We start from the raw sequence: 14320 nt of genomic DNA on the forward strand, positions 1-14320 counted from the left end.
AGGGTTTCCAAAGCTGTAAATCTCTACGGATGCAGACTGCCACATCTTTCTCCGGGGGAACCACTGGTGGTTTCAAACCGGCGACCTTTCAGTTAGCTGTTGATGGGTTTAACTGTGTTAAGCAGAGCAACTCAGTCTAGTCAAGTTTCTGAGCACGTAAGCTGTGCCAGGCACTGTTGGGTGCTTTCACACAGAGTACTTCATGGATTATCACTTTTTTTTTTTAATTGTACTTTAGATGAAGGTTTACAGAACAATCTAGCTTCTCGTTCAAGAGTTAGCACACATATTGTTTTGTGACATTGATTACCAACACCACGACATGTCAACACTCTCCCCTTCTCAACCTTGAGTTCCCAATCACCAGGTTTTCTGTCCCCTCCTGTCTTCTAATCCTTGCCCCTGGGCTGGTGTGCCCCTTTAGTCTCATTTTGTTTTATGGGCCTGTCTAATCTTTGGCTGAAGGGTGAACCTCAAAAGTGACTTCAGTACTAAGCTTAAAGGGTGTCCCAGGGCCATACTCTGGGGGTTTCTCCAATCTCTGTATCACAGCATTTTTGAGGTAGGTGTTATCCCCAATTGTATAGAGGAAAGAGACTTTGAGTTCTGGAACTTGCCCAGGTTCACATATCTAGTAAGGAATAGAGTTGGGATTTGAACCCAGGTCTGTCCAGGCAGGCTCTGTGTATTATGCTGCTGACCAATGTATGACTATCATCCCAGAGACCTGCCAGCAGAGTGGACACAGTAGCTGCGGTAGATGAGGGTGTTAAGCAGGCAGGGATGTTTGGGTGGGCATTAATTTCATAAGCAATCATTTCAGTAGCCAACGCATTTGTGTTTAGATGCCTCTGGTGTCCTTAGGCAACCTCATCACCGTGATAGGTTTTTTTTTTGTGAAGAATAAATGAAATAACCAATGTAAAGAAGGTAGAGTGCCAAGCACGTGTTAAGTGCTCAATAAATATTACCTACTATAGTAAACATTGGAGCCTTGGTGGCACGGTGGTTAGGAGCTACAGCTGCTAACCAAAAGGTCAGCAGTTTGAATCCACCAGCACTCCTTGGAAAACCTATGGGACAGTTCTACTCTGTTCTATAGGGTTGCTATCGGTCGTCATTGACTCGAGGGCGACAGGTCTGGTGATCTTTTTTTAATGTAGATATTATTCCATTTCTCTTATAAGACCCCAGAACTAAGGTAGGGATGGAATGAGGGAGCAAAGGTGGCATCCAGCACTAAATGAACAAAAGCTGTGTTATTATAAAGGGCTTTTTTTATCGGAAAGCATGCTGGTCCCTGGCCTGCCTGCCCAGCCCCAAAGATGGTGGGGAAGTTTCTCCCTGTACAGTACATGAGCCCCAGGAATAAGAAGAGGAGATAAACAGAGGCTCTTAGATCGTTACAAAACCCAGTCGTGTAGGGTAGGAAGAACTCATCAGTAAATCCCCGGATCATTCTCTCTTTAATGATACAAGACCTAATTGAACTAGACCAGCCCGTGTCCAGGTGCAAAGAGAAACATCCCATGGGAAAACATGGTCATGGAAAACACGGGGCTCTTCTATGGTGGAGGGAGCCCTGGTGGTCCAGTGGTTAAGCACTCGGCTACTAACTGAAAGGTTGGCGATTCAAATTCAGCAGCTGCTAGGCAGGAGAAAGATATGGCAGTCTGCTTCCATAAAGATTTACAACCTTGGAAACCCTATGGGGCAGATCTCATAGGGTCGCTATGAGTTGGAATCAACTCGATGATGGCAGTGGGTTTGGTTTTGGGTTTTTTCCTATGGCTAACCAGTACCTGTTGCTGTCGAGTCGATTCTGACTCACAGTGACCTCATGTGTGTCAAAGGAGAACTGTGCTCCTTACGGTTTTCTATGGCTGACTTTTTGAAACTAAATCATCAGGCCTTTCTTCTGAATCTCCTCTGGGTGGACTTGAACCTCTCACCTTTCACTTAGCAGCTGAGCAAGTCAACCATTTGCAACACCCAGGAACACCTTCTATGGCTGAAGATCCATCATAATGGCCTTATAGGCTGCACTGATGGTCTCTGTGGAAACTCTTTCCTTCTGAGGAGGAGTCTACGTGTAATGGATCCTATCCAGTTTAAGTAGTGGGACGTTAAAAAAAAAAAAAAAGAGTTGCCAAACCAGATAACATTTCAAATGACAAACAATTTATTTTAATTAAATACAAACAAGGAAAAAAGGCACAACGGCCCATTCAAGTATTTTGCATAGATGTACAAATATCATTGTAAACAATTAATAGGTGGACAAGAGAGAAAAGGATGTTTCTGTGAGGAATCTCCCAGATAAAAACAAAATTCACATTGCCCTGGATCCATCCCAGACACGCATGTACACAGAGTGGGCAGTGTGGGAGGGTGGGCCAAGGGGTTACTTTGGAGGCAGTTAGCTTGGGTTCTGCAAAACCTCTCCTTAGCTGGCTTCCCTAGGAATGGGGGCACCCTTCCAGTTGGCACTCCCGCGGCTTTCTTGGGTGTTCAGCAGAACTGTTCTATACACATGGACACAATCATTGACTTTAGAACTGCTCTCTGATTTAAAGAGGCAAGTTGGACACACCCTCTATCAAACAAAAACAAATGCAGACGTAGGTAAGGAGACTTTATTCAAAAGGATTATTGCAAGAGAGGAAAAAGAGCTATTTTAGGAGGAAAGGAACGATTGAAAAATAGGGAGAATGCTCTAACCATGAATCTGTGTGTGTCTCATAGCTTGGGCAGAAAAGAGCTTTGATGTTGTTGGGTATCATTGAGTTTATTTTCAACTCACGGAGACCCCAGGTGACATAGTAGATATGCCCCATAGGGTTTTCTAGGCTTAAATCTTTACAGAAGTGGATTGCCAAGTCTTTCTCCCAACAAACTACTGGGTGGGGTTTAAATGGCCAACCTTTTGGTTAGCAGCCAAGTGCTTAACCACTGCACCACCAGGGTTCCTTTTTCTTTCATAAACCAAAACCAGTTGCCCTCGAGTCAATTCTGACTCACAGGGATCCTATAAGACAGTAGAACTGCCCCATATGGCTTCCAGAGAGCACCTGGTGGGCTCGAACTGCCAAACTTTTGGTTAGTAGCCATAGCTCTTAACCACTGTACCACCAGGGTTCCTTTTTACTTCATAACCCAAAACAAACCAAATCCTGTGCCAGGTTTTTCTTCATATGGAAGAGTAAATAAGACTAGAAAGAACTTATTTGACAAGCAGGTAGTTCTGCCTTGGAACCAGGTGCCTAGTCTAAAACAGGACCATAAGGATGCTATCACTCTTGAGGTTTACATTTCAAAGACATGGCTCCGAGGCTCTTAAGAAAAACATTCTTGGGTTGTAAAACTAGCAAGAGGCTTATTTAGCTTTTAAAAAGATTTACAACCTCTCCCTCAGAGCAAAGTGCTTGTTAACGAACTTGAGTTAACTTTAGTTAAGCTTCCTTCCTCCCCACAGGACCCTGCACTTCCACCCACCCTCAGCCTGAGCCAGCAAACCAAAACCAAAAACAGTTGCACAGAGTCAGTTCCAACTTACAGCAACCCCCTGTGTGTCGGAGTAGAACTGTGCTCCATAGAGTTTTCAATGGCTGATTTCTAACAGACCCTCAAAGACCCCTCCCAAAAAAGGCTGAGCACGAGAAACACATTTCCTGAATCCAGTTATTCCTGGCCTTGTTTACCTGCCGATAAAAGAAAAGCCCCTTTCTGCATGAGCTTTGAGAAGCTGTCAGATCTTGTCATCTGAGCTGTCTCCCTATTTCAATAGTCCCCCTTGCCCTACTGCAATATTCTCTTTCCCCTCCATGCAATAATCCTTTTGGATAAAGTCTCCCCTTCATCACGTCTGAATGTTTGATTGGACACCTCAATGCAGCACAGTGGCAGAGGAGGGGAAAGAGGACTGTAACTGCCGGTGTTCCTCCCACGAAGCCTCCCTGGTCCTCGGAAATGTTGATTCCCAGCTCCCTAAGCAAAGCCAGGGGTGAAACAGTAAGTAGAGCTGGGCTGCCAAAAGTCTCTAGCAAATTCAAAAAATTCGACCATCTTCCAGTTCACAGTACAATTTTATGGGATGGAGGGGTGTTAAAATAACGTGAAAACAACAATAAAAAGCCAACCCTGATCTCTTCTCTGTGTGGTTCTGGGGAGAGTGGACTTCAGGTTCAAAAGGCTCTGCAGCCACATGGCTGTGGCTCCATGTTCACTGCAGAGCCACTAGCTCCTGAGGTGAGGGAGAAAGCCACACAAACCACAGGAACACTTGGGGGATGGGCTTAAGGGTGATTTTTTTTGTAGGGGGCAGCGGTGGGGGACACGGGTGTTTTTACCACTACTTCTCTGGGACCCAGCCTTGAGGCATCTGGGGTAGCAGTTTAAATGGAAGGTTGCCCTTTGACTTCATCAGGCAGCAAGGAAGGTGGAGGTTGGGTATGGGGAGCAGAGAGGGGCACGAATGTCACCAGAGAAACTCATTGTCCTGAGATCTTTCTAAAGCTACCCTATGTTTGTCCCCAGGTGCACATCCCGTATCTCCCACTTGTCTAGGAAACCAAGAGCATCTATTAAGCACCTGTTGTGTGCAGAGAACTGTAAAGAGGCCCTGGGGTGGTGGCTGGGGAGGCTAAAGCTCCATTTCTTCCCTGTGTTGAAGTTCCTGAGAGCAAACAACTTCCTGCAGGAGGTGAGGAGGCCCCTGGAAACCCTCGGAAGGAATGAAAGTCAGGCCAGCTCCCCTCTGGAGGACCACCCAGCACCTGTCTGAGGGCAGGAGACAGTCACCCAGAAAATGTCTCCAGCTATTTTGTGGAAATTGTCCTATGTAGCAGAGCACCTACAGCCCACACAGACCTCCTTCCCTGCTCCAAGGAGAATGGCATCCATTGGAGTACATTCCCCATCTGCTCAGAAGTGTGAGGGTCAATAAACAGTGAACAGAAGGGGAGAACAAAAGGAAGTGGAAGGTAAAATGCCCCGGGGGAGGGGACAGGCAGGAGCCCCAGCTTAGACTCTGTTCTAAAAGGCTGCTGCCTTTTCCTAGGATCCCGCCCCCACCCCATGGCTAGAGGCAGGTCTGTTCTCTGCTCAGAGGGCAACGGTCTCTCCTCAAGTCAGTGACCAGACCACTAGGGAGACTTCTTATAGCTGGGGTTCCTAGGATGTCTGCTCCCTTCATGACACCTGTTATCTTCTTTGGTGGGCTCTGCCTAGGTTTATGTCAGGAAGTAGAGAGAAATACCCTAACCCTGCTGAGGTCTCAAGACACAATGGAAAACAAAGCTTTAAACCCCAAGGTCATGCTCCAAGTTTAGTCTGGTAAACAATCTTGGGATCCGATGCTGGACGTCCAAGTGGCTAACCCTTGTGGCAGGACCCTAACTCTTAGGTCACCAGCACCAGGTCACCAGAAAGTTGGGACAGCTGAGGATCCACTCACCAAAGCACCACACGTCAGAGCAGGTCTGACGGGCCAAGGAGAAATCAAAAGCATGGAGCACTTGGGAAGGGCAGAAGTGAAAACATAGAGCAATCAAGAATTACAGAGTCACAACCTTTGGCATTACGGCTCAGAGGAGGCCCAAGCCTGGTGCTCCCCCTGCTGTCTGCACTGCCTACAAATAGTACCTGTGTGAGTCAAGGTGACCCGTGGATAACAGCGGAGGTACAGGGTGAGGTGGGGGGCAGGGACCTGACTTATTCACATGCAGCCACGCAGCCAGGAGCTGTCACCTCAGATCACTCAACCAAGACCTGGGCAGGGCCCCAGCAGTGGCTGGTTTGACCCCTCCTCAATTCCCAGTGCCTAAAAAAATTTTTAAAAAGGATGGGCAAGTGCTTAGCCTCCATCCAGCCTGAGACTTTCAGGAAGACAGAGGCAATGGAGCGCTCTCATGAGTACGTTCCCCCATGGGACATGGCTTCTCCAAGCTAAGTCCTGCCCAGAGGGGCTGAACAGGACTTTTCCTAGCTGGGCTGGCCGGCTCAGACACCCCCGGCCATCCCCATTGCCACCTCTGGGCTAAGGGACCTGTAGAAGGGAGGCTAGAGGGAGATGCTGTTATTCCCCCGCCCCTGTGCTCTCCCCTCCATACCCCCGACTGTATATTGCACAAAACAACACCTAGATTCCATTGATGGTTGCCCCTCTGGGCCTTTGAGGAAGCTGAGGGGGGCTGAGTCCAGAAGGAGATTTTCAGAGATTTGGCGGTTCCGGGAGAAGGGAGGAGGAGCTCAGGGGTGGCCAGACATGCTTCTTCCAGATTCCATGGCCACTGGGATGTCCGGAGTCCTCAAGGAAAGGGAGAGCCTTAACCAGGCCTAGGTTTTTGAGCTAGTCATTCCCCCGGCCCTCTGTGATCTGTATTCAGGAAACTGGAAAGAAGAGAAGGGAGGAAGAAAGATATCAGCTAAACATGCCTGGGATCAATGAAGATCCGTGTTCTCACTTTGGACAGATACATCAACTGAGAAGAAAGACCGTCAATCCTTCAGCGAGAGGCATGGTGGGTGCCCGCCCCATCACAAGCTGAAGAATTCCTTCCAGCTCCTTCCTTCCCCCCTCAAGCAGCAACTCAGCCCACAGATTTCCCAGTGCCTTGTGGGGAATACAGGTTTGTCAGCCAGCTTCCTCACTGCATCTCTTTCTGACCCACCTCCCAGGACCGGCAAACTGAGAATACACCAGCCACAGAGAAGAAGTAATAAGAGCGGCCATTTGTGCACTGCCTACCATATGCCAGGCAGTTATGTAAATTAACCGACTTCACCTTCAAAGCAACCTTAGGAGGCTGGTTACTGTTGCTCATTATTGCCTTTTTACAGTTAAAGAAATTGAGATTCAAGAGAGTGACTTGCTCGGCGTCACTGAGCTGGTCAGGTGCAGACCAAAGTTAAAAGCCTCATATGCCTGTCTTCGTAGCTCAGGCTCCTAAGCATCATCTTTCACAGAGACCAGAAAACTCTATCATTAATTTAAGGGATAGTCAACTGGGCAACAAGAAATGCTAAACTTCTGTCCTCAGCTTTTGTGCTGGAAATTCACTCCAGATGGCAAGCATGAAACTGGTTTGTTTTCTCAAACACAGACTTCCCTGCCCAGAACCCTCTGGCACCAGCTAGCTTGAACCTTGAAGGCTTCTCGGCACTTACCTTTGGGGCAGGTGCTGCCAGCGGCCGGGACTGCTGAGGGCCAGCAGCAGAGGGCAGCAGTGTGGAGGTGCCGCCTTGCCGTGGGAGGGTCTTGCGGCCTGGCACTGGGTTAGCTGGCAGTGCCTTTTGGGGAGGCCGAGGCCTGGAGAAATCCTGTGGAGAAAGCAACAACTTCACTCAAAGCCCAGAGAGACTCATTCCAAAGAAAATGCTCTCAATATGTTAGGGTCAAATCAAATTATATGCTGTTGCCAGTTGCCTTTGAGTAGATTCTAACTCATGTCAACCCTATGCGTGTCAGTGGAACTGTGTTCCATAGAATTTTTTTTTTAATTTTATTGTTGTTGTTGTTACTGAGAACATACAAGGCAAAACATACACTAATTCAACCATTTCTATATGTACAATTCGGTGACATTGAGTACATTCTTCAAGTTGCGCAATCATCCTCGCCCCCCTTTTCTGAGTTGTTCCTCCCCCATTAACATAAACTCATTGCTCCCTAAGGTTGCTATATAATCTTCTGAGTTGCTGTTGTCACTTTCAGCCCATATAGGTAGTTCTTAAAAGAGCATAATGCTTAAGGCAGACATTTTGAACTACCTAAGCTGAACCTTTGCTTGGCTTTAAGAAGACTTCAGGGGATATTTTTGGTTTAAGGTTTAAATACTACCTGAGGGCAATAGTTTCAGGGATTCATCCAGCCTCCATGGCTCCAGAAAGTCTGGAGTTCATGAAAATTTAAAATTCTGTTCTACATTTTCCCTCTTTTGATCAGGCTTCTTCTATATAGTCTCTGATCAAAATGTTCAGTAATGGAAGCCAGACATCATCCAGTTCTTCTGGTTTCATGGCAAAGGAGCAGTTGTTCATGGAGGCAATTGGCTACACATTATATCCTCCTCCTATTCCTGACCCTCCTTCTTTCTCAAAATCTCTCCAGAGAAATAGAGACCAAGTGCCTTGAATGGCCGCTTGCAAGCTTTTAAGACCCCAGGCGCTATGCAATGAACTAGGAGGTAGAAAAGAAGCACTAAAGACATTATTAGGCCAATTAACTGGGATGTTCCATGAAACTATGACCCTAAACCTCCAAACCAAGGAACCAAAATCCCATGAAGTGTTTGGTTGTACATAAGCAGCATCAGCAGCTACTCTTACTTTTTTTTGTTTTGTTTTGTTATAAATACATCTATCGCACAACTCTCCAAAATGTTTTAAATGGCTGATTTTTCAGAAATAGATCACTATGCCTTTCTTCTGAGGTATGTCTTGGTGAACTTAAACCTCCAAACTTTTGGTTAGCATCCAAGTGCTTAATCATTTGCACCATCCAGTGACTCCTACAGGGCCTCATTAAAACACAAGTGTGTGTGTGTGTGTGTGTGTGTAATTTATATATTCAGGAAAAAATGTGCCTTTTTGGAGAACAACTTGGCAGTATCTATTACAATTAGAAATATCATTCTTTGAATAATTCCACTTCCTATTATCTATGCTGAGGAACTATTTGCACATGTGCACAAAAATAAAATTTCAAGGATGTTCCTTATAGCACTTTTTGTGGCAGCAAAGGAAAGTATAAATATTCAAAATTTGCATCAATAGAGAAATAACTAAAATTACACAGGGAAATATGCAGTATTTTAAAAGAACAAGGTAAACTGATACATGCTGATGTGGAGAGATGTTCAAGATTGGTTGTTAAGTGAAAAAAGCAAGCTGAAGTACAGGCTGTGGGGAAGGCTATTTTATGTAAAATAAGTCACCACTACACACACACACACACACACACACACACACACACACACAAATAAATAGAAAAATGTCAGGAAGGGTAAGACCAAGTTGATAACTGAGGTGGCCTCTGGGGAGGGGACTGAGATAGCGTGTGAGTGAATGGACGAGAGGAACATTCAATTTTTTTTTTTTTTTTAATTGTGTTTTAGATGAAGGTTTACAGAGGAAATTAGTTTCTCATTAAACAATTAACACACATATTGTTTTGTGACATTGGTTGCCAACCCCATGATGTGTCAACACTCTCCCTTCTCAACCTTGGGTTCCCCATTACCAGATTTCCCGTCCCCTCCTGCCTTCTCGTCCCTGCGAGTTGGTGTGTCCATTTAGTCCAGTTTTGTTTTCTAGGCCTGTCTAATCTTTAGGTGAAGGGAGAACCTCAGGAGTGACTTCAGTGCTGACTTAAAAGGGTGTCTGGGGGCCATACTCTCAGAGCTTCTCCAGTCTCTGTCAGACCAGGAAGTCTGGTTTTTTTTTTTTCTGAGTTAAAATTTGAACATTCAATTTTTTTAATAAAAGCAGTTATGTGTGTTACCTGTACAAATAAAAATAAAACTAAAAAAAAGACTTTTTCTTTTTGCCCATTGGTTGCCTATGGGTGGCATAATTAACAAGGATTCTCTCCCTTTGCACTTTTATATTACCTTTGTGTTTCTGTCACCTTCTTAATAAAGTCTTCCTTGACTACCTTATTTAAAATCACAGCCACCCACCACCCTGGCCCTTGCCACTCCCAGCCCCTTTTATTCTAATGTACTTCTCTTTTTTTCTTATATCATTTACCCCTTCCAACATACTATAACATTTACTTATTTATTAAGTTAATCATTTCTGTCTCCTGTCCCCCACTAGAAGGGAAGTGGGGCAGGGGTTCTTGTCTGTTTGGGTTACTAATACATCTCAAGCTTCCAGAAGAGTGCCTAGTATACAATAAATGCTCAATACATATTGCTTTTGAAATTAGTGTTAGTATTGGGTTTAGTATTAAAGATAGATAAATTTCTGTGCTAGCCAAATTTCTTACAATGAGTATGCATTTCTTTTGTGGCTAAAAAAAAATTTTTTTTAAGTGGGAGAGCATGAACTGTGCTACCCACAGATCCATAAGCTAGTGGGTTTTAGGAGAGTAGCCAGTTCCACAGGTGGGAGTTCCAGTGCCTGCTGCCCTTGATCTTGTTCCCCTTTCCAAGAAGATCATTAACGAGCATTAAAATGGCCAACAGGCAAGCCTGGGGAAGGGCAGGGGTGACTCAGAGAAGTGGGATTTTCCACCAGTCATCAGAAAACTGAGAGCAGAAACTAAGTTTCAGAAAAGAGAAGAGTAACAAATTCTTGTGACTGAAAAGCTCTGTTCTCCGGCTCCATCCCTTCCCCGAAGGGTGGCTCAGGACAGCCGCCAAATCACAGGAGCTGCCAGCAGACAGGATGGAGACCTTCTGGAGGAAAAACAGCTGCATGCAGATGTCGGTGCAATTGGAGACGCTGTGCTCCTTCAGCTGCTGGTTGCACAAAATGAGCAACTGGGGGTGGGGGTGCTATCTGGGTGCAGGAGCTTAATCAGCCTGTTAGCTCTGGGCCCCCCAAAGAAGCATCTTCCTCAAGGAGTGGCACCTCCATCACACAAGTCCCATAACCAGATACCAGAGTCATCCCCTGACAACCCCTTTTGTAATCGTTTCCCAAAGCCAGTAGCCATGGAGTCAACTCCGATTCATGGCAACCGCATGTGTGTTAAAGTAGAACTGAGTTCCATAGGTTTTCAATGGTTGATTTTCCAGAAGTAGAGCCCTAGGCCCTTCTTCTGAGGCACCTCTGGGTAGACTTGAACCTCCAAACTTTTAGTTAACAGTTGAGCCTGTTAACCATTTACACCACCTAGGGACTCTCAATCGCTCCTAAGTCCGTTCTATTCTCAATCGCTCCTAAGTCCGTTCTATTTTCTCTTCTACACACCTCTCTTCTGTTTCACTCTGTCACCGCTGCCACGCCCCTGCTCTGAGCTACCATCATCTCTCTTCTGAACAACTTCTACACCATCTGACTAATACATCCAGGCATCCAGTCCTGTCCCCTCACATCACACACTGCTGCAAGAGTAAGCCTTTTTGTTTTAGCTTAAAAAAAAAAATGTAATATACATACAAAGAAGTGAAACAAATTATAAATATACAACTAGATGAATTATCACAAGGGGAACACACTTATTTAATCCCCAGCCAGGTCAGAAAATAGATTAGTGGCCACAGAAGCACTTATGGAGCCCTCCCAGGCACTACGCCTCCCTCCTGTCTATAGATATGACCCTAGTGGAGGGCAAACCTGATCAGTCACCACTGACCACCACTTCGCCTTTCAGACCAAAGTCCTGACCAAAGCCCATGAGCCTGACACAGTCTGCCCTCCCCTCCTCCCCTCCCCAGCTCTCCAGCCTCTTCTCCAACTCTTTGGGATCCAGCTATACCAGCCTTTAAGTTCCTTTGACCTGCCACTCAACAGCCTCTTTCCTAGCGGGTCACTGGGCCAGGAAATCTTCCTTGCCATTCATACACACAACTTGGTTAACTCCTGCTCATCCTTCATGTCTCAGCTCAACACCACCTCCTTAGGGAAGCCTTCCCAGACTGGGTCAAGTCCCCTTATTATACTCGCCTTCATGGTACTTATTACTGTTGTGACTGCATGTATCTGAGTCTCTTCCCCAATAGAATGAGGCACCAGGAGGCAGAGATGCATCTATTCTGCTCACCATTGCCTAGCACAGAGTAGATGTTCAATACACATTTGTGGAAAGAACAAAAGGGGTTACAAAGTTTCACCCACCACCTTTCCAGGATGACCAATGTCACCCAGCTATGCATGGAGCTAAGGTCTGGTTGGCTGGCTCTCTCTAGATTGTTTTAGATTGAGAGCGCCTCCAAGGTAGGATGGTGTCATTTGGCTCTGTACCCTGGAGCCTAAGCCAGGACCTGCACACAGAGTGGCTAAGGGTTTACAGTCAGATCTTGGGTCAAGTCCTGGCTCCTTCACTTACAAACTGTGTGGGCTGGGTAAATTCCTTTAACTCTGTGACACTCAGCTACCTTGTGAGAAAATGAAGATAACAATAATTCACTTCTTGGAATGGCTTTGAGGAAGGAGTTTCCTCTCCAAGCAGCTACCTCCCACTGTCCGCTCTTGGATAAACCCCCATCTGAGCCCTGGAACCCAGGAAAGCTGAGCTTGGGATCTGTGCTTCGAGATACCATCACTGGCTGGGTGAATTCCTGACTCTGGGCTCCTGCCAGCAGCCACCAGGGAGAGTGGGAGTCGGGGACAGGCATGGAGCCTGCAGGGTCTCCCTATCAGCTGGATTCTGGATGCCCCTGCTACCCTCCTGACCAGGGCCTAGCACCTTGGAGTGAGTCGGGTGAGGCTGGCCCTGTCTTCTTTGAACAGGCCTCCAATGTGGCTGTTTTAGGAATACGGGTCTGAATGGACCTCCTTCCCTTTCTTCCACACGTTCTCCCTCCTCCTGTACCTGTTTTCCCTCTACACCCTGTCCCTACACAGTTGCTTTCTCCCCTCTTTCTCTTCATCTTCTCTTCTCTTTCTACTCTTCCCTCCTTTTGCACTTTTCCGTTTCCGTCTTTCTCTGCTCTCACCCTGTTAATCTTTCCCCTCTCCTTCCTCATGGGTTTTTCCAATCTGTCCCAACCCCAGATGAGAGGAATCAGAGAGAAGTGGTTTCATCAAACCAGATGCTGTCAGTTCCGCCAAACACTAACGCTGTCCCATGTCCCCAAACCTGGTGCCAGCCCCTCAATGCTTAGGATCAGAGACAGCATGAGCCCCAGGGGAGCCTTTGGGACCAAGTCCAAGAAAAGCAACCCCAGGAGGAAACCAAGCAAGTCTCTAGCCCCACATGAGGGGCACAACCAAAACACGCAGGCCTGGCTCAGGAAGGCACCACACCCTGTCTGGGAACACCTGTGTCTGCACTGGGGGAACTTCCTGCAGAGGGTACAGTTGGAGCCGTCAGAGCACACACATGCTGGGTGAACAGGCTGCTGGGGAGGATGGCTCTGCTTCCAATGAGCAGCAGTGATGGGGCTGTAGCCTGGACCTTACTCACATCTCCCAGAGGCCCTGGCCCCTTGATCTGTCCTCGGATGAACAAAGTATCAAGGCTACCTCAATCAGGAAGCCTTTTGAATTAGTGGATATCAATGGGTACAATTTGGTCAGACAAGTACTATGATAGAGAAAGTATAGAGGCACTGAGCTCAGACTTGGGGGTCACAGATGGCTTCTTGCAGGAAGAGACATCTGAGAGGAGACCTAAAGATGAATTGGAGCTGGCCGTGCAGTGGGGAAAAGCATAATAGGTAGAAGACGCAGCATTTGCAAAAATCGAGAGAGGAGAAGAGCATGGAGAACGGAGAGAAGTTACTTGTGGGTAAAAGGTGGGTAGCAGCTTGTCGTAAAATAGGCAGGCCCAGCAGGGAGGAAAGCTCCGAGGTCTGGGGGCTGCCCAGGGGGGCGCTTTTCCCTGTGGTCATTGTTCTAGCCCTCTGTGTGCCTCGGCATTCACCAGAATGAAGAAAAAGTCACTTGCCTTGTAACCCATTAAGTTCATCTTCCCAGCCTCTGACATTCCCCACTGCCAGTGACCTTAAAAGCGATGCCCAGACCCAGGGTTGCTGAGAACCCACTTACCTGGGTGAGGACATAATTTGGTGCAGGGGGTGCTGGTCGGCTTGGGGGAGGCCTCCTGGATGACTCCTTTCTTTCCACTTCAGACCTAGGCCCTGGGGCATTCCTAACGGCCCTGCTGAGCTGCGCTGGCAATGATGCTGATGGAGACCCATTGTGCAGGTAGTCTGGAGGGGGCCGGGGAGGAGGCTGGGAGGGCTTCCGAGGGATTTCGGGTGTGTTGGTCATCTGTATGCATAAGACAAGGAACACCTGAGAGACAGGACTCCTGAAACCTCTGAAAACCTCAGAGGTCCCCTTGTATATCTCATTGAGATGACCAGAGGGGAGGACAGGATGGCCTGTTAAATCCCTAGAATATTCCAGGGGACAGATCCAAACTTCGAAGTCATTAAGGGATATGAGAACTAATTGATGTGTCTCTCAGTCTTATAAAATGGCTTTGATTACCAATCCTGTGGGGCAGCAGAGGATCCTGGGAGATAAAGAAAAAGTAGCAAAGCTCAATGGTGCAATGCCCTTACCTTTCTCTTACTCTGGGGCGTCTGTAACTTGAAAGTTGGGTTGGCATGGCCAGTTCCACTGCTCTGAGACATCCTGAAGGGACAACTAAAAACAAGAAATTGGGGTGGTGGGGGAAGTAAAGGAAGTTCAGAAAGGG

General features: G+C 46.9%; 1 protein-coding gene across 2 annotated transcripts in view; it reads right to left on the reverse strand.

The window, feature by feature from the left end:
* Positions 1-2198: 2198 nt before the first annotated feature.
* Positions 2199-14320, reverse strand: part of ADAM19 (ADAM metallopeptidase domain 19) — a 111451-nt gene continuing 99329 nt past the window's right edge. Inside the window, exons 20-23 of one of the 2 annotated variants that reach the window (XM_049874216.1) lie at positions 14184-14268; positions 13663-13887; positions 7168-7320; positions 2199-6390 (exon numbers count right to left, since the gene is read on the reverse strand). In XM_049874216.1, the coding sequence (XP_049730173.1) occupies positions 6337-6390; positions 7168-7320; positions 13663-13887; positions 14184-14268 (517 nt within the window). In that variant the 3' untranslated portion in view covers positions 2199-6336. Of the gene's footprint in view, positions 6391-6413; positions 7321-13662; positions 13888-14183; positions 14269-14320 lie in introns of those variants that run through there. The other variant, XM_049874215.1, reaches the window with a different exon arrangement.

The sequence above is a fragment of the Elephas maximus genome, chromosome 2 (assembly GCF_024166365.1).
Source record: "Elephas maximus indicus isolate mEleMax1 chromosome 2, mEleMax1 primary haplotype, whole genome shotgun sequence".
NCBI lineage: Eukaryota > Metazoa > Chordata > Mammalia > Proboscidea > Elephantidae > Elephas > Elephas maximus.